The sequence below is a fragment of the Equus quagga genome, chromosome 14 (genome assembly GCF_021613505.1).
Source record: "Equus quagga isolate Etosha38 chromosome 14, UCLA_HA_Equagga_1.0, whole genome shotgun sequence".
In the NCBI taxonomy this organism is placed as follows: domain Eukaryota; kingdom Metazoa; phylum Chordata; class Mammalia; order Perissodactyla; family Equidae; genus Equus; species Equus quagga.
In genome coordinates, this window is record NC_060280.1 from 45189553 (window position 1) to 45215528 (window position 25976).

Genomic DNA, 25976 nt, shown 5'->3' on the forward strand with positions numbered 1-25976 from the left:
CCAAGAAACATTAAGAGAAAACAAGCAAGTTGTAGGGTAATATGTATAATAGAATCCTATTTGCCTAAGAAGAAAATAGATTAAGTATGTGTATTGTGGTGTGTGTATATATAGACAGATATGTTCATATATGCATATGCAAGTCCAGAAGAATATACACCAAATTTAACTATTGTTCCCTCTGGAAAGTTGGGTTGGAGAGAGAATTTTTACTTTGTATATAAACTTCAATATCATTTTAATTTTAAAGAAGGATTTATCACATTTGTAATTAATCCCAACCAAAACCACCCACCTAATTTTTAAAAGACAGTGGAAATAGTGAACTCAGTAAGCATGGTCTCAAGGACTGGAAAAGCTGACAGCTGGAACGGGTTTGGGCGTGCAAAGAGGCACACATACTGGCAACTCACACAATTCTTTAGTGAAAGTTGAGCTGTGGATGCACATGCTAACAACAGCCTCAGGGATTTACTCTGCTTTCGGTAAACTAGAGAGGTGTCTGATGCTTCCCTGGAAACTGGGCAGAAACCTGTGCTGGGTATATAAAAGCTGATGACAGAGGGTTTCCTTTTCTCCCAGTATCCCTCTGGAGTTGTCAAGGAGACTGCCTTGGAGTCATCCCTGGGGTTTCGTATTTGGTTCCTCCATCTTGGTTTCATCTCCCAGCATCCTATTGTGCCACCTTTTCTCTACCCATGTCAGTTATCTGGCCCTTGTGAATTGCATCCTCCTGCAGGGCTTATCTGCATTCCCCGCTGAGCAAGATATCCTGAGAACCCCTCTTACCTCTCACTGCCTTTGCTCCTCACCTTCGTGTGGTATGATTTCTAATCAGAGTGAGTGTGAAGTGCTGCCAGCTGTCTACCATCTCCCGTGGGCTTCAGAGGATGGGGGTTCTCTGTTTCAGCTCTCCTCACATACACAAAACAGCACAAAATGAGAAAGTACAATATACACCTTTTTGGTTTCTTAGATCATGATCTCTGAAAGGATACTCTGTGGACAAAGCATGTATGTTCTGGTACAATTCAGCCTCTCCAGAAGCAGAAAGGATTGTATTACAATTAGTATTCTGGAAGCAAAAACTTCACATTAGTCTTTAGGTTACTATACAGGAGAGAATGATGGGCTAATTAGATGTTTTTCTGAATTGCTAAAGAATGTTTATGATTAGAAACAATGTGATTAATTCCATTTTCATTTAAAAAATGTGCCAGACCCCCAACTGCGGCTGAGGGTTTGCTTATGTGACAGCTGCTGGAAACCTCACCCAGGGCCTCTGAGTTCTTGGCAGGGGTGGGTTCACACACAGTGAAGCAGGGTTTTATTTTCAGGTTTTATTTCATTCTTCAAAACAATTATTTTTCACAGTTTGAAACACAACTTACAGCTTAACATTTACAGTGGCCAACCTCCATGATTTCATATTTCCTTTTCTGAAAAATAAGACAAAAACCTCAGGCTCTGGAATCAGAAACTTTCCAGAGGAATGTTCGGGATGGAGGGAGCTTTAAACGTGAAAAATAAGGAAATGGAAAGCTGAGAGAATTTTTGGGGGGCAATTCATGAGGGGGCAATACATCTCTGGGTTTGCCCACGGAGGCCTCCCATCGGGTATTCTTTTCCATTCCTCCTTTTATGATTGACAATTACCACCCTGACTTCTGACCAGCTGAGAGGTAGAGTTCTGGAAAGCAGGTCGTATGAGAGAAGATACACAGACTCCAGCAGCTACCCAGGTCCTAGCCAGTTTCCTGCTGATGGGCTTTCTGTGAAAGAGAAGAAAGAATCAAATTGTTCTAGACGCCCCCTGCTTTCTCTCTGGTACTGCTGCCGCTGTTGCCGCATGGCACCAGACACCGGTACAAGGAACCTGTCCTGGCACAGGCCTGGTTCCTCTGACTGCCCCATGGGGAAAGGGCACAGGTGTGCATGTTTACACATGTATGTAAGGAGATGGCCCGGCGGGGGGCAAACTTTCCATGTGTCAGGTGCTAGAGCTACAAGTCACTTGTTCAGACCAACTGCTCTCTTGCCTTTGGAGTCAAAGTAGTGCCTTCAGAGCCCTTCCCTAGATCACTGAGTGCTCCTGTCTGAGTACTCCGAAAGTCCCTTCCTGCAACTCTGGATTCATTATTTAGGGAAAGGCCTCCAGGCAATGCCTTAACTGCCACGTGGGAAGTAGAAGAAATGTGGACATTGGAGACTCCGAAGGGAGGGAGAAGAGAAGGAATGTTCTAGCTCTCCTTCCTGTTTGCTTGGGTGAATTTGCAGCTGAGGGCTGGGGACACAGCTAAGAACCTCAGCTTCCATCAATAATCAGGGTGATCCCTTTGGTCTCTAGCTAAGAATGTTAGAGAGAGTAAAGATAACAGAAAATAAACTCATGCCTGCTTTAGAGCTTGCCAGTGGAACTTGGGAGAAACTCAGGCAAACACAGTGACCAATAAATTGGGAGACTAAGGACAAAGGTCAGCTGTGATCTAGTTCCGCAGTTTCACCTGGAGCCCCAATACCTCATGGCATTTTATCGATTTCCAATACTCTAATAATATAGCACTATTGCTTTCCAAGTTCTTGAAGAATCCTCATGCTTTTCTTAAATCGCTCAGAGAGCTCCATGCTACTGTGGACTTCACTCGATACCCTGACTGTGAGGTAGGTAAGCGCCAAGTGCTCCTTAGCCTGGTTGGGAAAGAGCAAGGGCCTGACTTGAGACGTGAAGTGTTAGTGACTGAGGGGGACAGATTCAAAGCCTGAGCTGACTGACTTTCCAGTTGTACCTCCCATTGTGCGGTCTCAGCTTTCACACAGGTAGCGTTACCGAGCTTGTCAGGGGGCCATTTGCAGGCCAGATGCCATAGTGGAGATGAACTGTTATTTTCCTCATACTGGCCTAAGTTGGGGCCATAGGAGGGAAAATCCAATTAACGTTGGAATAAGAGGAAAAGAAAGGTAATTTTCTCCCTATTCCTGCTTCCCAATGCTGGTCCTTCAGGAACAAATTAAGTTCCTCTCCCTAAAGCTCCAGGCCGTGGGGCGTCCTCTCCCTGCTCTGAGCAACTCACTGCAGCACAGCAGCGTGGATCACAGTCCTTTTCCACCTCTGCTGCTTAGGCAGCAGATTGTCTAAAATCCTCAGGTTTTCTCATGGCAGCTCTCTTCAACCCATGAAGCAGAGGGTTGGAGGGCACAAGCAGAGCAGACAGGAGCCCGGAGAGCTGTTCCAGTGCTGGCTGCACACTTGATCTGGAGATACTCTGGCCTCTGATATGGGGACTCCTCCAATGGCATCCCCTAAGCCCGAGAGAGCATAGCGAGCAAGCAGCCAGTGCCTGCAGTATGCCATTGGAATGGCTCAACATGACTGGAAACTGCAGCCCAGCAAAGCTCTGGCTCAAAGCCTCAAGCACTCTTCCCCTTGAACTTCGTGCAAGTATGAGAACTGACTTTGTCCAATCCAGAGTCCTCGACTCCACACAGTCAATTCTGTCAACGTCCAGCTGCCCTATTAGGAATGGGTGGCTGTGGCGGGGCAACAGGAGGCTCTAGAGTGGACTGTGTTTCCTCCTTCCATTGGAAAATGTTTTCCTCTTGAGGTAGGAATGTAATTGGGCCCAGCCTTGGCTAACACTCAACATCTTGCAGCTCAATCTCCTCCGTTGTGCTTTCTGCAAAAGCAAATGGTAAGGCCATGAGTTACAAATCAGCCATAGAGTGGTTTCTTGGTGAGAACAAGATAACATGTGCCACCTCCAGCCATAAAAGCATGAATTGATTATCACAAGGCCTAGAGAATTACCTTTGAGCTTGTGTCTTCTCTTCCTCTGGAATTTGTACGCACACTTGTTACAAACCCACATGAGGCTGATTAGCATGGCGGCCACAGCAGTGAGAAAAGCAAGGAAGACAGCGACAAAGTGGAGGTCTTCATAGAGGATCTCTGTGGGGCAGGTGAGAGGAAGGGGAACATAGCTCTTTTAATATCATGAAGTTGGCCTGCCACATGCTCACAGCTCAGAGGGGCGCTGGGCCTGGGGCTCTTACCCGACACATGCAGCACAATGGTGCCAAACTGGCTGCTCCCCAGGCTCTCTGTCACTGTGATGACGTAGTAGCCAGAATCCCTCACACCCACACTGAAGAGCTGGATGGAGCCGTTGTCGAAGGTGCAGACTCTGTCCTTGTGGCTTTGGGAGATGTTGGCCTGAGTCCCTGGCTTCCACTCCACGATCTTCTGCACTCCCCAGTTGGATGTATACCTCCATTCGATGGTGGGGACGCCATGGCAGGAGTATTCAACAGAGAGCAGGATATCTTCTTCCACCGTGGCATTGATGGCAGACTGGGGAATGTACAGTGACACACCCTGACCTGCAAGATGGAGTGCTAGGTGTGGGGCTACTTATATGAACTTATAGTAAAACGAACATCTATAATGCATTAATTTATTTACTGAGTACCTGTTACATGCCAGGCTCTCTTCTAGCTTCTAGTGCTGATGTTACAATGGTGAATGTTCTGGACTGAATGTTTGTATCCCTCCCAAATTCCTGTATTGAAGACTAACCCCCAGTGTGGCTATATTTGGAGATGGGGCCTCTAAGGAAGTAATGAAGGTTAAATGAGGTCATATGGGTGGGCTCTGATCCCATAGGATTAGTGTCTTTATAAGAGGAGACATAAGAACATAAGAGCTCCCCTCCCCATCAACTTCCCCTTCCCCGTAAAGGGCACCCATGGAGGAAAGGCCATGTGAGTCACAACGTCTGAGCTCTTAGCAGAAACCAAATCCTACTAGAAACTTGATCTTGGACTTTCCAGCCTCTGGAACTATGAGAAAATAAATTAGTTGCTTAAGCCCCCCAGTCTATGGTATTTTGTTATGCAGCCTGAGCTTTTTTTTTTTTAAAGACTTTATTTTTCCTTTTTCTCCCCAAAGCCCCCCGGTACATAGTTGTATATTTTTAGTTGTGGGTCCTTCTAGTTGTGGCATATGGGACATCGCCTCAGCATGGCCTGATGAGGAGTGCCATGTCTGCGCCCAGGATCCAAACCAGTGAAACCCTGGGCCGCCGAAACGGAGCACATGAGCTTAACCACTCGGCCACGGGACCGGCCCCCGTGACAAACGCTTTAAAGATAATAAATCGGCACTAGTGACTGGTGCGGGTGGAGGTGGTACACAATATTAGATAGGATGGTCAGAGAGGACCTCGCAGAGGAAATGACATTTGACCTGAGACCTAAAGGACAGGGAGGCAGCCACGTGAAGACATGCGGGAGAGCATTTCAGGCAGAGGGAATGACTACAAAGACTGAGGTGGGAGTCAGCATTGGCGTGTTTGAGGGACAGAAAGAAGGCCAATATGCCAGCATGCAGGGAGTAATGGGAGGGTCAGGAGACAAGGCTGGAGAGCTGGGCAGGACCCAGGTCATGATGTGAGAGGCAGAGGTGGGCTTTCTCATGGGCGATGGGAAGCCATAGGAGGGCTTAGGCAGGAGGGTGACATTCTCCATTAAGCTTGCGAATGTCTGCTATGGAGAACTTTCAGGGGGTGAGGGGGTAAAGTGGAAGCAGGAAGAGCAGTCAGGTGGCTGCAGCAGGGGACTAGATAAGAGATGCAGACAGAGCCTTGGAGAGAGTGAAAAGTAAATTTAGAATACGTATGTGGAAGTAGGGAGAACATGCTGACAAACTAGATGTGGGGGTGGGTGAGGCAGAGAGGCATCAAGCGGAGATTTCTGGGTGATTGTGTGGATGAATGAATAGTAGTGCCATTGGCTAAGGTTATATATGTGTCATTATACATGTATTAAGTAGGTACCACGCATAGGCCCTGTGCTAACTGCTTTATACACATTATCTCGTTAAAGTCTCATACAACCCATTGCAATTCTATCGAGGATACAGGAAACCTCAGTGTCAACAGGACTAACTAGCTTGTCCAAGTTCATTCTGTAAGGCTGGGAGTCACACCAGGGATGCGGACTCCAAAGCTCGTGTATTTAACCTCGATGCTCAAATCAAAGGTGAGTGGTTGGCAGTGGAGGGCACAGAATGTGACGAATGCCTCCCTACACCGAGACGAGTGGTCAGGGCTGGCTGGCGACTGGTGACAGGATAGGGCAGGATTTAAGCTTGGAGTCCATCCCTTGGTTCCCAACTCCACTTTCTGTGTGGCCCCCTCACTCTATGGCTGCCCAGGTACCCCAGAGCCCCTGCTGTGTGGCTCCAGGTAACCACGCATGTTACTTTTCCAGCCCTTTCTCATTGTCCTCTCCCATCCCTAGCATATCCTATTAGCGTCCCTCTCCTAAGACCTGCCTAAGTGACTGGAGATAATCTGATAAATTCCATGCTGAAAAACTGGGGGGTAATTACGGCTTTCAAGAGTTCAGCTGCCAAGGACCAGAAGTATGTTTTCTCCCCAACTCTGTATTTTAAAAAATGTTAAACTCACAGAAAGTTGAAAGACAAGTAGAGTTAATATCTATACACCTTCTCCTATATTCACCAATTATTAACACTTTGCCACATTTGTGCTCACTCGTGCATGATCTCTCTCTCTCTCTAGAGGAAAATGGGTCAAATTCCAGATCATGTATTTTTTTTGCCTCTGTGTCCCTTGTACCCAACACAATGCCTGACACAGTGGCTGGTGAATAAATGTTTGTTGAGTGAATGAATAAGTGAATAACCAAACACCTACAGCAACAAGAAGGGCGTGCTGTTTCCTGATGGAAATGTTGCTACTTGGGTGGTTTGAAAAGTTAGGCACATCTAAAAGCGAACATACATATACGAAAGAGAACTATAATTTAGTCAAGGCTTTATGTGCCAGTTCCTATGTTATATACTTATTATGTCCTTTACAATCCTTATCCCTCTTATTTTTCCCATGAGAGTCAGCAACATGCCCACATAGCTGGGAAATGGCAAAGGTGGGATTTGAATGCAGTTCTGTTTGATTAAAAACCCTGTGTTTTTCCCACTCTACTTTGTGACTATCTATATCATGTATTTATCCATGTTTTCGGATTTCTCTGACCCCAAGCATGAGCAACTGGAATGACGATTACTGTAAGATTTGGAGAAGCACATTTAGTGCTAGTAACAAATCTGTATCATAACCTATGTGCATTTCAGTTACATCCTATGTTAACCATGTTGGTCAAGGTTACTGACAGACCAGTCCCCTGGGAGACCGCTAGCCCTTTGAATAGCCTTAGGGACCTTCACTTTGAGCTTTTCAAGTTCTTTGGCCCCAGAAACAGCAAAACTGAAAAACAAAAATAAGCCCAAGTTTCTCAGATGCTGATACGCTAAAAACTGGCCAACCAGTCTGAGTTGGTTTCTGTATGTTTTCTTGACCAGAAAACCTCCTCCTAATCAGACAAACTAACCAAGCATTTAACTAGGTTCCAGGAACAAACAGTTCTTCTTTCTGACACATATAATTAGGAACAAAGGGTCTATAGCAAAGATGGAAAATTAACAGTTCCAAGAGTTTAAAGGCAAACCACACATCAACTGTTCAAGAAGTGGATTTAATGAGTAACCACCTCTGCAGCTCGTGCTGAAATCATTCCAGAACAAGACCAGAAAAACTCAGTGCCTAGACCAATTTTCAGATCTGGCTCAAACAGTCCACTCAAGGAGGTTGGTTCAATAAATCAGACTTTACTTGTAAAATGGGTGCCAGGAAGCCATTAATGAGAATGAGCTTTGTGTGGACAAGGGAAGATGTCGATGACATGGTACTAAGTTAAAAAATAAATCTTATTTATATTTGTGTAAATACGCACTTCTACAGTCAGTGCCGTTGAGTCCATTCCGACTCCTAGTGACCCTGTGTACAGCAGAGCAGAACCCTGCCTGGTCTTTTCATGCCATCCTCTCATCTTTCAGCGCTATATTAGACGATGCTCTGCTGCTATTCCTAGGGTTTTCATGGCCAATTTTTTCAGAAGAGGGTGGCCAGGTCCTTCTTCCTAGTCTGCCTAGTCTGGAAGCTCTGCTGAAACCTGTGCACTGTGGGTGACCCTGCTGGTATTTGAAATACCAGTGGCATAGCTTTCAGGATCCCAGCAACATGCAGCCATCACAGTATGACAACTGACAGATGGGTGGTGTGGTTCCCTGATCAGGAAACAAACCGGGGCCACAGCGGTAAGAGTGCCAAACCTTAACCACTAGGCGACCAGGGCTGGTAAATATGTGTTAATAGTACATATCATGTGTAGAAAAATGTTGTAGTAATATATGCTAAAGTGTTAACAGGGATTGCCCCTTAAAGACTGAATAACAGTGGAATTTTATTTTCCAGGGTATGCATTCATGTAACTTTGAATTTTCCACATTTATTGAATTGATAATAAAAAAAAATGTATTTTTAAAATCTGTTTAAGTTCTCCTGATTCGACCAAGCAATCTGGTGTGCGAAGTTTAAAAGCTTACCTTGCTTTTCACCTTCGCTTGAATTCTTTGTAAAAAGCAGAGAATAACTAAATTCTACCCATTTCCCAGATAGATGGGGATGCCTCCTTTAAGGAAAAAGTCACAGAACTGAGGTCACTGAGCTTCCTGAAAGCCTGATTTCCTGGGGCTGGTGAGACCCCCTGGGAACTGGTCAGAGAGAAAGCAGCGGGCAGGTGAAAGCAGCTGCCGAGCTTGGGCTGGAATATAATACTCAGAATGGTTCCGTGTTCCTTTTCTTACAAATAAGTTACACAAGTAGTGCTTTGCTGTTTTAAAAAATTGATTATTTAAGCAGGAGATATTTCCCGAAATCACCATAAAGGTCAACATTGTTCAGACCACAATTTCAGTGGACAGCTAATGTTAAAGGAAGATACATAGCTGATGTGGTCTCTGAGTTTAAGGAGACAAGGAGGATACACCTTAATCAAGACGACTCATTTTCACTTCACTTATCTGAAAAGCCACTTATCCAGCCAGTTTGATTATCAAACGCAGCGTCAGCATCCTCCTCCTCCTCCTTATCAAGCCTGTAAGCAGCTAAAATAGGAGTCAGAAAGCTAGGGTTCAGGAGTCCTAACTCAGAAAACTGTTGGAGCAGGTGGTGGAGAGACGAATCACATTACAAAAGGATTACTCCAGCTGGCAGTGGGGTGTGGTGGAGACACCTAGTGTGGGCAGGATACACACAGGTTCAACCCTGGGGCCTCCTAGCTGTGAGACTTGGAGAAAGTGCCTTCACTTCCGGGAGCCTCAGCTTCCTCGGCTGCAGAATGAGGCCTGGAAACCCTGCGGAGGAGCACTGTGAGGAGGAGGCCACGCAGCACGTGTAAGGCCCAGCAGGACCCAGCACTTAGTGCCCTCGAGGAGCTGCAGCCCCCACCGCTAGCCTGTATCCATCAGTGTGTCACTGGCCTCAGGGTGACCACCCCTCCTGGGATTGAAAGTTTTCCCAGGTTCAGGAGTTTTGGTGCTAAAATCAGGGCAGTCATGGGCAAACCAAGACAGCTGGTCACCCTATCTGAGACTCAACAGGGAAATGTTGAAGAGCGAAGAGAAAACTCCAAGATACACGATGGCTGATTTCTGAGGCGCCCACGGGGCTCAGCAGGGGAGCCAGCTCTGGGTAAGCCGAGGGCGGACCAAAGCTATTCTTCCCTCAACCCTCTGGCTCCCAAACACATCTCCCACTGGTCGCAATCCCACTGCACCCCCATTTTAGTGGGGACCTCCCACCAGTCACTGAACCCAGCGCCACACTCACCAGGCTTCCTCCACACAGGGCACTGGCTGGCGGGTGATGACCTGGTGAAAAGTACATTGTTACCCCCATTTTACAGCGGAGCAAATTAAAGTTTACTGAGGTTAGGTAATTCGCATAATGTCATGGTAAACGGCTGAGCGGAGATTGAAATCCTGGGTTTTTTCCACTATCCTGGTAATGAGCCAGGAAGTTCGCAGGGGCTGGGAAAAGCAGAAGACACTCAGTGAAGCTGAGGCTTGGAGAATAAGATTTTAAAAGCGTAGGCAAGGGAGGAAATGCAATCCTAGCTGAGGAAACAGTGAGTCCACCCAGGGAGGCAAGACGGAAACTCAGGTTTGGGAGCTGGTGAGTGAGAAGTGCATGTTGGCTGTAGCACAAGAAATCTGTGACAGGCTGGGGATTCCTTGAAGGAGTTATCCTGCAGGCAGGGAGGACCCAGCATGGTGCTCAAATCGAGGCACGGCGTGATCTGCACTGGGCGTCTGGAAGGGCCATCTGGCAGAATTCATCATCTTATCACCTGCACACATCACCTGCACTGCCCCGGGCCCTGCACATGTGCTTGTGCTGTGCATGCACCTTCAAGAGAACCCACGGCTGGAGCCCCAGCAGTTGGGAACAGCCTGAGGCGCTGGGTGTGGCCGTACTTGGGCCAGCCTCTGGCCTGGACTGGGAGAAGTGAGGGGCAGCTGGAAGCACATATGTGCACAGTAGCTCTGCCCCAGACCATGAGATCTTCCCTGGGAGATCTCAGAAACCCCAGTGCCCAACACAGGGTCTGCAGGTCTCACAATAAACTCGTATGAGTGAATGAATAAAGACATGCATGCCTGCCTGTCAAACTGCTGCCCATTTGGATAGGTCAGTGCGGCTGAGGTGGGGGGGGCGGGGGGGGGGGTCTGTGTTGAGCCGAGGGGGCAATGGATCTGGCTGAGAGAGGCGCTAGCAAGACCCAGTTTCCCAGCCCCAAGTCTGCCCAGAGTGAAATAGCTAGAAGGAGAAATGGCACGGTTTTACCCTGCAACTAAAATACCCATGTCCCTGCCTAACTTCTGCAGTTCTTGAAACGAGCGAGCACGGAATTTCTGAAACACAGCTTCACGGAGGAGGCCAGCACAGCAACCCCAAATAATGACTTTCAGGTTTAGGTGCCATGCATAGTGCTGACAACTGACATCTGCACATAATTTACAGGGTACCCAGCCCTCCTGTTATCTCAGGTGGTAATTCACCCTGCCAGTGTCCGATTACTAACAGACCAAAACTCAGCTCGTCCCTGAGGGAGCTCCCCCACGATCTTGCTGTATAATGGCCTTGGGAAGTCACCCAGATGTCAGCCAAACCCAAACAACATGAACAGATACAGGTTTAGATGGAGCCTGGCAGGCTGCTCCCCTTTATGAGGTTCCTGTATTTGTACTCCAATCAAAAAAAATCACTCCAAAATAGCAATAGCCACCATTTCTCTTGGTAACCCGTTAAGTACTAGCTGTCAAATACAATTATCACAGCCCAGTGAAACTCAGGCTGGCAAAGCTAAATGACTTGGCCAATACCAGACTGGGAAAGATCAAGAAGTTTGATAACATTATGTTGTCAGGAGTGCGCAGAAGTGATACCAAACATTACTGTGGGATTATAAGTGGATGTAACCTGCTTGGAGGGCAATATGGTGAAATCTGTAAAAACATTAAATAGCACATACCTCTTGACCCAGAAATTCCACTTTTAGGAACTTATCCTACAACTAATAAGGGCACATAGATGCAAAGATATGTGTGTACACACTGTCACTAAAGCATAGTATAGTCAACTGCAGTACAAAAGACTAGAGACACCTGTGTGTTCAGTGGTTAGGGACGGTAACGGAAAACTTCTCTGCTCACAACACTCCGACACTAACCATCTGGAGTCAGCACACACCCCACAGGTTAAGGGCTCAGTCTCACATTTCTGCCCCCGACTTCAGACACCAAGCACAAGTCCAGACCACTTGAACTTCTGACCAACTGGCTATAACTGGGGGGTTCCCACAACCCCCTCCTCAGCTTCGATAATTTGCTAGAACAGCTCACAGAACTGGGGAAAGGACCTAACTTACTATTACCAGTTTGTTATAAAAGATAGAACTCAGGAACAGTGACACGGAAGAGATGCACAGGGAAACGAATGTAGGAAGGGGCGTGGCGCTTCCATGCCTTCTCTGGGGACGCCACCCTCCCAGCTCCTTGATGTGTTCACCAACCCAGAAACTCTCCACACTCCTTCAGTGAGGGGGTTTTTTGGAGGTCCCATTACATAGGTACGGTGGATTAAATCATTGGCCATTGGTGATTACCTCAATCCGCAGCCCCTCTCCTATCTCCAGAGGTTGGGGGTTAGGGGGAAGTTAGGGCTACAAGTTCCAACCCTCTAATCACACAGGTAGGTCCTCTGCCAACCAGGCTTATCTTCCAAGAGTCACTTCATTAGCAAACAAAAAAACACTCATCACTCGGGAGATTCCAAGGGTCTTAGAAACTTTTATGTCAGGAACCAGGGACTAAGACCAAATATTATAACTAAAGAAGCTCCTATCGCCCAAGAAATTACTAGGGTTTTAGGAACTCTGTGCCAGGAACTGGGAGCAGAGACCAAATACATATTGCTTATTACGTCACAACTGGTTAAGTAAATTATCAATATTCATACTTTGTAATACTACAGAGACATTAAAAATGACGATCTATATGCAATGATATTATAAGATCCAAAAAACAATGAAAAAGCACAGGACAGAACAGTATGTAGAGAATGTTTCCATTTGAGTAAAGTAATGAGATGTGTGTACACACACATGCACATGCACACATCCGCATAAATGCATTGAAAGTCTGCGGAAGGGTACACTAAAAACCCAGAGCCGTGGTTGTCCTTGGGGCAGAGCCTAGCTGTCTGGGGTGGAAGAAAGCCTTATACTTCGCTCTATACTCTCTTGAACAGTAGGAATCTTTTAGCAAATTTGTAATTACTTAAAAAATAAACACAGCACGATCCTAAAAATACATAGAAACGCATGCCAAGATTGGGTCCGAGCCCCAGACTTTTCACGGTTGAAAATGTCAGTACTTCACATGTACACAAAGTACTGCACAAGCACCACCTCGCCCTGGAGACCTGGGCAGGCAGGAGACCTGGGTTAAGGAACTATGCTTTTTGCTTCACAGGCACTTGCTTCTTTGATCCCTACTTTACAGATGAGGAAACTGAGGCTTAGAGACTTAAGTGCCCAAGTTCTTGCCAAGTGGAAAATTAGAGCTGAGGCTGGAACCCAACTGTCTTTTCATTGCCCCACAGCTGCTTCTGATAAAATAAAACACTGATTATACAGACGTGCAGTTTGACACTTCTTTTATGTTTCCCAAAATAGCACACGGCTCAGTGCTGCTAAAGATTTGAGAGACAGACATGACAAGAAGTTAAGAGTCTGGACCTGGGCTTTCCAATATGGTGGCTGCTAGACACATGTAGCTATTGAGCACTTGAAATGGGTTAGTCTGAGTTGAGATGTGCTCTAAGCATAACATACACACCAGATTTTGATGACTTAGTACTCTGTATGTAAACAGAATGTAAAGTATCTCAAGTTTTTTACACTGATTACATGTTTCAATGATAATATTTTGCATATATGGGTTAAACAAAATATATTATTAAAATTTCACCTGTTTCTTTCTATTTTTTTAATGTGGCCATTAGAAAATTCAAAATTACATCCGTACCTTGCATTATATTCCTATTGGACAGCAGTGCTCTCTGTCTTTTCATCATATCTGGTGGGCAAAACCCTAGCCTTGGATCAACAACTCTCTGCTTCGTCTCTGCTCCAACCTGAGCAGTCAGCACTATAGGAGAAAGTCGCAGAGCAGACGCTCTCCAGAACAACAAAATACATTGTTTCCAGTGTATATGCAAGATCACCAGATTCAAGAGGGCCTTCCAAAACCGCCAATCTTACTATGTTTTTCACATGAATTTACCCTTTCTTTTTCCATGATTACTACGGCCGGGTCCTTCCAATCTCTTTGGACTCCAAATTCCTCCTCTCAGCAGATGACCTTCTCCTCCTGGGACACTGCTGAGCACTCTCTTCTGCTTGAAACACACTTGTGGCTTCTGGGCCCCCACACTCACCCAGTGTTCTTCCCAGCTCCTTCTGTCACGGTAGAGTGAAAACTCCGCAGGCTGCGTAAGAAGTCAGCTCCACCCCTCTCCCCAGATGTAGAGAAGACACACTTGCCTGTGGGGGCAGAGGGTGGCAGAAGAGCCCAAGATGCCGGCTGGGGAAGCCCTGGGAAGGCCACCCCATGCACAGTCTGTGGAATCAAAAGACCCAGGTTCTGTTTTGACCACACCACACCCTAGCTGGGTGACTGCACAAATCCCGTCACTTCTCTGACCCAACATTTCCTCATTTGTAATTAGGTATTGTCACAGCTTGACTGTCAATGATTCAATAAAAAAACAAACCACAAAACATGGGTGAGAAAGCTTGACAGCTGGGAACAATTCCAAGTGACATAGGCGCTCCCTTCCCTGATTTCTCACCCAGAGGAAGCCATGATTCCAGGCCATGAGGAATCAATCCAGTCTCCTTCCATTCCATTTGGGACAGGAAGCTATGAGACTAACATTTACCAAGCTCCAACACCAATGCATGGCCCATGCTCCATGTGGAAGTCCATTATTGGTTAATTTGGCTCCTGACCAGCTGCGCCCAATCTCTTCTCAGAGCCCCTGCAGAGAGGGCCTTAGTGCTCAGCTTCCTGGCCACAGCTGATTGGACCAAGGTGGACCAATCTCGTTATTGTCGGTCCTTGACTGAACATTAGACCATTTGGGGAAGCTTTTAAAAATCGTACGCCAGACTCACGAATTCAGAATCTTTGGGGGTGGGCCCAAGGCCTCTGCAAATTTTAAAAGCCCCCAAGTGATTCTAGTGTGCAACCAAGATTGATCACCAATAAGTGAGTCCACTCATTATGGGCAGCCAAAGCCCATAACCCCTTCACAGGGGCACTTTAACAAAGCCTAAAGCCAAAGGCACGAAGGGCCGCTGGAGAGGAATGTCTGAGGCACCAGGGCCGGCCCTTCAGATATTTGGGGGAAATAGACTCTTTCTGGCATCCCTCAAATTGCATTGTATCTGGTCCTATTTCTAGTGATGCTTTGGTGTTAGGGGGTAAGAACAGGGAGTTAAGTAATTCCACGTGCCCCCTCCACCCTCTCCAGTGCTCTACCGCAGTGGTCCCCAACATTTAGCTCCATTAGAATTACCTGGAGGGCTTGTTAAAACACACTTGCTGGGCACCATCCCCAGTGTCTCATTCAGTAGGGAGGCCCCAGAGTGTGCATTTCTAAGTTCTAGGTAATGCTGCTGCTGGTCCCAGGACCACACTTTTAGAGCTTCAGTAGTTATGTTTCTGAAAGACTTTAGGGCACAGGGGGCACTGAGGATGCTCCCAGGATCCCTGTGGGCCGGCCCCTCCTCTCCTTCTCCAACACTGCTAACACCACTTCTGCCAGGCAGAGAGCAGTGTCTGCTGCAGAACTTCTCATCTTGGAGAATAAAGACACCCAGTCATTGCCAGAATGAGGACCAGTGAGTAAAGATTAAAAGGATACAGAGTCTGGTGAACACAATTGAGGCAGAGTGTGTATACTGGATGCATTCATGGACTCCGGAATCAGACAGACTCGTGTTCAAAATTTAGGTGTGCCAGTAACAGCTGTGTGATCTAGGGTAAATTAGTTTCTTTCAGTCTCAATTACCGTACCTATGAAATAAGTATACTTGAATAGTGCTGTGCCCACCTCCTGTAGCAGAACGAAGTTTATGTGAGGCAATACAGGTAAGGAGTTTATCGCAGTTTCTAACACTTGGTGATCACTCAATAAATACCACCTATTATTAATGAGAATTCTTTGAGGATGCACTGAGTGGTTTACTGAGGTAGTAAGCTCCCCATCCCCAGGGGTATGGAAGCAGAAGCTAGACTTGCACCAGGGATTGAAGCAATAGATCTGAAACCAAGAGCTGGAGTGTCGGGTGGAGGAGGCTGGTTCTTGCAAATCACATAGCGGTGTAGAATGGGACTGAGCATTTGTAAATCTGTGACTCCTTGTGGAAGCATGGCAAGAGACTGGGTGATCTGAAATTTCTCCCTGTGGAATTCCTCCTGGGATCTTTCTACCATAAGCAGAGCCGCCCTTGTTGGAAAGCTGCCCTCTTCTGAATGGCCACGGGCCAAGGTCAAGTCACTGCTGTGTTTCTACTCAGATGCCAAGGAAGCCAGGCATGGTGGAGCCAGCCACCTTGCTTGGCAGCACCTTCGGGGAGGGGCACTGCTGGTTTGCCCTCTGCAGGGCTGGGCTGCAGGAGCTGTGGTCAGGCCTGGGCCAGTGGCCAGCCTGGGAACGGGAAAGTGGGGCCCTCCTCAGACACCTCTGCAGAAATGTGTGTGGAACAGGAGGACAAAAGAAGAAATGAGGTGGCGTGACCTCCCAAGAATTCTTCTGGGAGGACTTTAAAGGATGCCTGAAGGCACTTGGAAGAGGGGTGTAAAGTGATCAAAAGATAATTCAGGCACACCCATGACTGAGTACAATGGTTAGAGTACAAAGTTCCTCCTTCAAATGTATGAAAGAGCCAGTTCCTCTTCATCCTGCAGGTCTTAGTTTAAATACCCCTTCTTCCAGGAAGCCTTCCCCAACCCCTCAACACCAGGTTAGGGGGCCCAGCTCTGGGTTCCTGTACCTCCCTGTTCCTCTCTAGCAACACACTTATCCCAGTCTGTTGCAATCACTCTTGATTAATGGTTCATCCTCCTAGACCAGCTGTCAGCTCTGAGCACAGGGGCCAGTCCATCTTGTTCAGCGTTGAATCCCCAGGGCCTAGCACAGTGCCTGGTACTGTGGGCTTTCCAGAAACACCTGCTGAATGAATGACTGTCCTTAGGCAAATCCCTCAACCTTTATGAGCCTCAGTTTCTTCATCTATGAAATGGAAACTAATAACACCTATTTGCAGGAGTACTGTGAAGACGAATAGAAAGAAGCTGTTACAGTGCCTGGCACAAAGTAGGTGTTTAATAAATGGTCACAGTTATTATTGTCCTTTAATTGTTATTAACAATTATAAAAACTCAGGAGATACTGGCTTTTCTCCTCTTCAGTTGCCTGGAGGCTATTGTTAGTGATCTTTCTTTTTCTTTTCTTTTTTTTGAGGAAGATTAGCCCTGAGCTAACATCTGCTACCAATCCTCCTCTTTTTGCTGAGGAAGACTGGCCCTGAGCTAACATCCGTGCCCATCTTCCTCTACTTTATATGTGGGATGCCTATCACAGCATGGCTTGCCAAGTGGTGCCATGTCCACACCTGGGATCCAAACTGGCGAACCCCAGGCCGCCGAAGCAGAACATGCGAACTTAACCACTGCACCACCCAGCCGGCCCCACCACACGTCTGGCTGGGTCTTCCTTGGCTCTGAAAGACCTCAGTAAGCTGGTCTCAACTTTCTTCTCCCTCCTCGTGTCCCAAGACTCCTTGCTACCCCTCAATTCTGGTTGCACCAAACTATGCACCACTCCCACTGGGCCTGAGATAGAGTTTGCCCTCTATCTCAGGTCAGATCACCCCCTCTCCACTCTCAGGTTTCTGTGCACTCCTCAAGGCCCATCTTAAATGTCACCTCCTCTGCCAGGCCCTATTAGGCTCCTAAGGCACAGTTCATAGCCTGCCTTGCACGCGTGTTAGATGAGTGACTGCGCATCTCCCAGCTAGAAGGGGCAGGCAAGCATGTACCATACACTGAGGTCTGAATCACCGGCACCCAGCAGTGTGTGACGTGATGGATGGCCATTCAACCTGGGGCTGTCAAACTGAATTGACAGTCTACCTGACATAAAGGAACAAGTTCTAGTTCAAGAATCCCTGAAATCCCATCCCAAAGTATGGAGAAGTCTTGGTTGACGGCAGGAGGATAGAGCAGGTCTGGTGTTCCGGCATTGGCTTCAAAAGGAATGTGATCCAGTCCCACAGTGAGCCCGGGGCAGGGATATTACATAAGTACAGAAGGACAAACAGTCAGAGGAGTTTCACATTAGGTCCCCCGGCCAGTGCCTGGTGCCAAGGGACCCATATCTCCCTCCTGATTCTCTGGCATTAGTATAAGGGTCTATCAGAGAAACTGTTCCAGCACCTTCCACCTAAGATCCAGGACCTTCCCACGCTTCATTCCCTTAACTGTTAGACGACTTATCAGACTGAATACGAAGAAATTGGCAAGAGTTGAAAAACCTGCTTTAACTAAAGACTTGTCACCTGCTACTGGCCTACAGGGAGAAGACGGCAACGCTGCATCTGTGCTCACTGTTTCCTGCTGCTCAGAACTTTCTCCCACTGCTCACCTGGCCACCTCCTACTTTGCCTTCAAGGCTTCTTCTTCAAGAAGACTCTTCCCAACTCTGAGCTGAGTTACATGCCTTTCTCAGTGCTCCCAGGGCATCCGACTTAAAACCATCCTGTTAGGATCTGACTTCCCCTCTGGGTCATGTGACCCCCCCCATTACAGGGGCCGCGCTGAGAATCCACAGCTCCTGGCACAGTGCCCCTCACACAGTAGGTGCTCAGGAACTATTTACTGAAAAAACCAAACTTCAAAGCAAAGCAGCCTTGTCTCCCGACCTAAGCCTGGTGGGAAAGTATTTACAGGTTTGTCAGGACAAAACCACAAATGAGACATAAGGGAGGGGCCGGCCCCATGGCCAAGTGGTTCAGTTCACATGCTCTGCTTCAGCAGCCCAGAGTTTTGCCAGCTGGGATCCTGGGCACAGACACGGCACCACTCATCAGGCCATGCTGATGGCAGCATCCCACATAGCACAACCAGAGGCACTCACAACTAGAATATACAACTATGTAGAAGAAGAAGAAAGACATAAGCGAGACCCTACCACACACAATGGTGGGTGTTCTGAGAACAGAAGGTGGGAGAGACGTGCACGCTTCCTGACGAGCTGTTTTCCCCAGGACAAGACTAATGGAGGGGACCCGGAAACGGCCTAGTCCAGGAGCTCTCTGCCTGACTACAGACTAGAATCGCCAGAGGAGCTTAAACTCCAAACAGTGCTGGGTCCTGCCCTCGGAGATACTGATTTAACTCTCAGGGGTAGGGCGTGGGCATCTGTAGGTCTTACAAGCCCCCACGTGGTTCTAATGTGCAGCCTTGGCTGACAGTCACTAAGCCAGCCACCCGCCTTGTGTGCTCCAAGAAGGAAGACGACCTCACATCCAGGGCTTACGGCCAGCACTGGGACTGGGACCAGCCCCCGGCCCTTCCCCTTTGCCAGCTGAGGATTCTCCAGGGAGCCCCAGAGCAGCCAGGCTCCTCTGGAGTCAGCACAGCACAGGCCTGAGCTATCCCCAGGGTGCGCCTCGCAGGGGGAAAGGCCCATGTGCTTCCTGGACCACAAGGGAACAAGGAATGTCCTGTGCTCCCTTTATGGTCCAGTGTGTCATTTTTCCCCTTTGCCCACGGGACCAACCGGTGCTTTCCCAGCCCAGCAAACCAGTTATGGGAGAAAATCATTTTCCAACTTCGAACTTGCTTACTTCTCCTTTGTCTACTCCTATTTCTGCTGGATAAATAAATACTTTCCTATCCCAAGCCCATTTTCCAGGGAAAACCTGGGTGCAGGCACACCAGGGTCCTGAGAGCAGTGGACTGTGCAGGTGCATGTCAGCGGAGTCTGAGCGGGTACCAGCTGAGATCCGGAAGGTGCATGTTAAGGTGGCTCCCACTTCCTCTTCAGTAGCTCAGCTTGTCCAGACCCTGCCAGGCCCCAAGGGCAAGAGTGTACCTATTTTTTGAGCACTTGCTGTATGCCTAGAATTCTCTTCTCCACCTTGTCCTGCTGCGTACACTTACTCATCTTTCAACACTTGGCCTCACCTTCTCCATGTAGCCTTTCCTACTCCTTCCCGGTGACTGACAGAAGCAACACATCCTCTCGGGAAGGACTCAACCTCAATCCAGGCCGACAGAGATTACGGCAAAGCTATTGATTTGTAACATGCCTCTTGACTTTAGATATATTGAAATATTTTTTAAAAATCTGACAGTGGATGAAATACATAGGTGTCCGGTCCTGAGGATAATGGAGAAAGGAGGGTCTCCTGACTGCAACCCCCTCCCAGACTGGCAGGGACTATACTCAGGACTCCCTGGGAGATCAGGATGGAAGAAATTTGGGTGACGTTCTGGTTGATGACACCTCTCCCTCAATAGCTTCAATTTAATCTTCCAGGCATTTTTGAGCACTACCTGTGGGAGGAGGTGCGTGTGCAGGGGGCATGTCAGCTCAGAGGTGGCCTCGGCCTTCCACATCCTCCCTACCATGTGCATCACTCTCGTCACCCTGCATTAGGAGTCGCTCTCCCCCGAGGGAGGGCTAAAAGCTGAAAGCTTAAACATCCAGCAGGAGGGGGCTGGTTAGGTAAAAAGCATCATATCTGTATGAAGACATAAGTATAGCAGTTGAGAGGAATGAGCAAGATCTCTGCTTATCAACGTGGATGGAGCTAAAAAAAATTGCTGTAAAAACTAAGTTGCTTCATAAAAAGTACAGTATAATTGCATTTTTTTCAAAGCGCACCCAAACACTACTTTTTTGGTGGGTACATTTATGTTTGCAGAACCACTGTCTATAAACCTGAAAGGAGAGTCCAGAGAGAGAGCACACCTCATTTGTCTCTGTTTCGTGAGGGGCCAGGGAAGAGCCTAAGCATGGTAGGTGCTCAGTAAAAGAGTGCCACATAGATGGCAGCCCCAGGGCACCAGGGGGGCCTGGTCCTGGAGTGACAGATCTGGGCGTCTCCCCAGGGGCCTCAAGGGGATTCCTCCTACACTGTCTCTCCTTCCCTTCCCTACTCATCCCACCCCCAGCTCAGCCTAGAAACCACAGCTCCCTTCTGGTTGTGGCAGCTTCCAGCCTGTCCCCTCCCTCCTCAGACCCAGACTCAGCCCCTACTCTGTTCCTCTGTTATCCTGGGCACTGGGCCATGAGTGACTCAGTGGGGTCAGTTCCTCCAGCCCTGGCCCCACCCTGTTAAGCGGGGATGTTAAAGGTCACTTGTGTGTGTATTCATGCGTGTGTGTGTGTGTGTGTGTCCATGTGTGTTGGGAGAGAGGCCTGCTTCTTAGAAAGCGGGGTTGGAACACAAGAAGCAAGCTGACTTGGCCCCAGGCCATCAACTAAACTTTCCTGCTTTAGTCTTGGATCATCCGCTTCCAAATGAGAGGGAGCACAGGATACCAGCAGGCTTGATGGCTACCTTACCATGTAGAGAGCTGAGAAAGGAAATGAACAAAGGTCCCAGACGGGGCCCCACCTTGGCCTGCCACGGGAGTCCTGCCAGCTTTCTAGGAGATAAACCTGTAAGTCCCTGTCTTAGCTCCAGCTCCCATAACACAATACCATAGGCTGGGGGGCTTAACCATTCTTGATGAGGGCACTCTTCCTGGCTTATAGATGGCTACCTTCTTGCCTATCTCACATGGTGGAGAGAAGGCGAACTCTGATCTCTTCCTCTTCTTATAAGGACAGTAATCCTATCATGGAAGCCCCACTCCCATGACCTCATCTAAACCCAATTGCCTCTCAAAGGCCCCACCTCCAAATACTATCATATTGGGAGTTAGGGCTTTATTATGAATTTCAGGGGGAAATAAACATGCAGACCATAACATTCTGCTCCTAGATTCCCAAAATTCATGTCCTTCCTGCATGCAAAATGCATTCATTCCATCCCAACAGCTCCAAAAGTCTTAACTGGTTTCAGCTTCATCTCTAAAGTCCAAAGTCTTATCTAAACACCATCTAAATCACGCATGGGTGAGACTGGAGGTACATTCATCTTGAAGCAAAATTACCCTCCAACTAGGAACCTGCGAAACCAGATAAGTTACGTGCTTCCAAAATGCAGTGGTAGGACATGTGACAAGAGAGGATAGGCATGCCCGTTTCAAAAGGGAGAAATCAAAAGGGAAAAGGGGTGATGAGTTCCAAGTCAGTCCAAAACCCAGCAAGGTAAATACCATTAGATCTTAAGGCTCAAGAGCAATCTTCCTTGGTTTAACACTCTCTCTTCCGGACCCACTGAAGCGGCAGCCCTGCCTTCAGGATCTACTGAGGCAGAGATTGGGCCCCCCCACCCCTGCAACTCTGCTGGGCAGTTGTGTGTCCCCAGAGGCTCTTCTGGGCAGCCCTGGCCCTGGAGGCTCTATGGGGCCTCCATCTGGCCTGTTGAAGCCAAGGCAACAGCCCCCCCCCATTTGAAACAAAGGAGGCAGCTCTGATGATCACTGAATCACCTACAGAGTCTTTCTTGCCTCGTCTTGAAAAGCAGCGCACATTCACAGCTGAACAGGCGTATGCTCAGTGCTGTAGGATCTAACAAGTCTGACAGCCCTCCTTTACTTCATTCTGTCTTCATCCCCTTCAGTTCAAACTGGCAGTGTTTCTGCTGGGGTGGCTGATTAGGTCCATGGCTCACACCCATACTAATCTTATCAAATGGTTGTTTGGCCACACTGTTGGTGTTCTCTTCTGAGCATGCTTTCTCACTTTTTGTAATCTAGACGAGGTGAGAATTTTCCAAGTCTTTAAGTTCTGGTTCCTTTTTGCTTAACAATTCCTTCTTCAATTCATTTCTCTCTTTTTGTATTTTACTATAAACAGTCAGGAGGAACCAAGCTGCTCCTTCGACTCTTTGCTTAGAAATCTCCTCAGCTGGGGCCGGCTCCGTGGCTGAGTGGTTAAGTTCGCGAGCTCTGCTGCACGGGCCCAGGGTTTCACCGGTTCAGATCCTGGGTGTGGACGTGGCACCACTCATGAAGCCACGCTGAGGTGGCATCCTACATGTCACAACTAGAAGGACCCACCTCTAAAAAAATATATACAACTATGTACCAGGGAGCTTTGGGGAGAAAAAGGAAAAATAAAATCTTTAAGAAAAAAAAAAAGGAAAGAAATCTCAGCTAAATATCTAATTTCATCACTCTCAAGTTCTACCCTCCACAAAACGCTAGAACACGAACACAGTTCAGCCAAGCTCTTTGCCACTTTTTAACAAGGATCACCTTTTCTCCACTGTCCAATAAGATGTTCCTCATTTGCATCTAAAACCTCCCCAGCATTGCCCTTAGAGTGCACATTTTTCACATGCACCTCAAAACTCCTCCAGCCTCTAGCCCTTACCCAGCTCCAAAGCTGCTTCCAGAGTTTTAGGTTTTTGTTACAGCAGCATTCCACTTCTCAGTACTGATTTCTGTCTTAGCTCAGGCTGCTATAATAAAATACCATAGACTGGGGGGCTTAAACAACAGACATTAATTTCTTATTGTTCTGGAGGCTGGGGTGTCCACAATCAAGGTGCTGGCAGATTTGGCAGGCTCTCTTCCTGCCTTGCAGACAGCTGCCATCTTGCTGTGCCCTCACATGGCAGAAAGAGAGAGAGCTCTGGTCTCTTCTTTTTATAAGAACACTAATCCCATCATGAGGGCCCCATCATGATGATCTCATCTAACGCTAATTACCTCCCAAAGGTCCCACTTCCAAATACCATCGCACTGGGGGTTTGGTCTTCAACATATGAATTTCAGCAAGACACAAACATTCAGTCCATAATAGTCCACTTACAGAGAAAAGGCTTCACAGACAGGGTGTTGGTGTTTTGGGGGCATGCTTTAACAGACTTCAGCGTAAATGATGCATATTAGACTTTCTGGGTGGATGGTTTTGACAGAGGCTGAAGAGGCCGAGACTAGAGGGAGCTGGTGAGAGGGAGGAGGCCCACTCTACATCATCAGGGCGGGCCCTGAAGCACAGGCCTCATTCAGACAGGTGCACATCCATTCACTACCTTTTAAGGGGTAGACCTCAGCTGCCACTGGGCAAGTGCTAGGAACCCAGAGCCAAAAAAGAATGCCTGCCTCCCTGGACCTGACAGCTCTGTTGGAGTCAGATATTCGATGGAGAAGGGCAAAACTTTTACCTGTCCTCCTCTTTGTCGAGGACACCCTGCATTCCCTCTGTCCCATTCCCCTGGCTGCTCCTGTCCATCTGTCAGACGCGGCTCCCTTTGGGAGGCTTGCCCTGGTCCCCCAAATCCAGGTTCTGAGCCTCTAGGGCTTCCAGAACATTGACACCGCCCGCCTCTCAGAGCTTGCCGCTCCAAGCTGGCACTCTTGTTTGCTTGTCTGGGGACAAGACTGTGAACCATGGCATCCCCAGTACCCAGTGTGGCCTGCTTCCTGCAGGCAGAGGGTACCGTGAATGAGTGAATAAATAAGTGAATTTTACGCTTGGAAAATGGCTGGCTCCCGAACATCAGGAACATCTGTACAGATGTTGCATAAGAATGGTGGTTGGAAACATGCTGGAGGGATGAACAACAATAAAATAGGCCACTGCAACGCCAAACACACCCACCAACCTGATGGACTAACAGCTGCCTATTTCTAGCTCCACAGACAGCCAGAGGCACATGTCCCATCCCAGTCTTTCTGGGTTTCTGAGACTTGCAGTCTTCAAAGCTGGGTGCTAGCCAGAGGCGTAAAGGTCAAGAGTGCTAGATTGCCCAGATTTGAATCCTAACTTCACCACTGACTAGCTGGCATCTTTATACAAGTAACAACCTCTCTGTGCCTCAGTTTCCTCACGTGAAACAGGGATAAGAGTAGCGCTTATTTCATAGGGTTGCCCTGAGGGTTAACGATAGAAGTCTGGTAAAGTCCAGGGAAGTTGAATGCACACTTTCTTAACAAGTGTTGGCTCTTACTAGAGGTCTTCCCACCTCCAGTGGCCCTGCATTGGTCACTCTCTAAACCTTGGTTGATTAGTCTGTAAAATGAGAATGATAAGGATTAAATGAGAGTAAAACGGCATTGAAATCTGTTTGTGTCGATGGGAGGGTGTGGGGCTGTGGGTTACATTTAGACTCACCACGCCGAGGGAGTCTAGAGCCGACCCCCCAAAGCCCTCCCCTCAGCGCAGAGTGCCGAGGACCACCTCTGGCCCGAGGAATTCAGGTCCCAACACCCAGCCCAGACCTTCAGAGCGTCTGCCGTGGGTGCGTCTGAGGGATGGGGGCACCTACAGAACGTGCTGGTGACCAGGGAAGTCCGCGGGAGGATGACGGGTCTCGTGCGCCCTGGGGTCTGGTTAGTCCAGGAAAAAGAAATAAAAAACACTGCAGAAGGGGCGGCGATCCACCGGGCCCGGAGCCGGTTCTCTCCCGCTCGGCTTCCGGCTCTGATAACGCCCGGCCGGGCGGGGCGCGGGGCGGGCACCTCGAAGCGGCTCCGGGTGCCAGCCCGGGGAGCCTCCGCTCTGCCCAGGTCCCTCCGGGAGCGATCGGCAGCCGGCTCGGGCCGCGCCCAGCCCGCCGGGAAGCGGCTTCTTCCCTGCCAGCCAGGCCGGGCGAGGTGGGCGAGGGCCCGCGGCCGGCAGCCGCGACACTGGCACTCGCGCCCCGCGCCCCGAGCCCGGCTCCCCGCGCCCCGTGCCCCATGCCCCGCGCTTACTCTGCAGACAGCGGGCTGCGGCCAGGCAGAGGGCGAAGAGTCCCAGGGAGATGCCGCCGTTTTTCCTGCTCCGGCTCGGCAAAGGCCTCATGAGCAAGCCCCGGGCGGCACGGGCCGGGCATGGGCTTCCTGGGCGGCGCGGCGCGGGCCGGCTGTGCGCTGTCGCCGCCGCCGCCGCTCCTGCCCGCCCGCCTCCGCTCTCCTCCTCCGGCTCCAGCAGGTCCTCTAATGCCAGAGGCAGAAGAGCTGGTTGTACGGTGGTTGAACCAGTTCCCAAGGAGTAGGAAAGAAAGGGGAGAGCGAGCGAGCGAGCGAGCGAGCAAGAGAGCGAAAGAGAGAGAGCGAGCGTGAGAGCAAGTGAGAGAGCGAAAGAGAGCGAGAGCGAGAGAGAATGGGAAGCAGTGGGAATGCACACACTCAGAGGTGAATAATGGCAAATAATGAGCAGTCTCCTTCTGTTCACACCCAGTTTACCGGTATTGATTCAAGACTCAGCTGGATGCTGGGTGGCAGGAGAGAAGGAAAGTACTAGCTGTTGCTGGAGGACCAAGAGGGAACATCTAATGGTTCTTTCAACGGAGAAGGCTTTTAGAAAAGTGAA

At 48.6% G+C, this 25976-nt stretch overlaps 1 protein-coding gene across 2 annotated transcripts; it reads right to left on the reverse strand.

Moving 5' to 3' along the window:
* VSTM5 (V-set and transmembrane domain containing 5) lies at window positions 1-25745 on the reverse strand. 2 transcript variants are annotated; one of them, XM_046638640.1, is made up of 4 exons: window positions 13511-17032; window positions 4051-4377; window positions 3806-3946; window positions 1-3674 (listed from the first exon to the last, which is right to left on the reverse strand). In XM_046638640.1, exons 1-4 carry the CDS (start codon window positions 13557-13559, stop codon window positions 3631-3633), a joined length of 561 nt encoding a protein of 186 aa, XP_046494596.1. In that variant the 5' UTR covers window positions 13560-17032; the 3' UTR covers window positions 1-3630. The 2 variants fall into 2 exon arrangements, with proteins under 2 accessions (XP_046494596.1, XP_046494595.1); XM_046638639.1 differs by lacking the exon at window positions 13511-17032 and adding an exon at window positions 25376-25745 and having other exon boundaries at window positions 2-3674.
* Window positions 25746-25976: the final 231 nt, after the last annotated feature.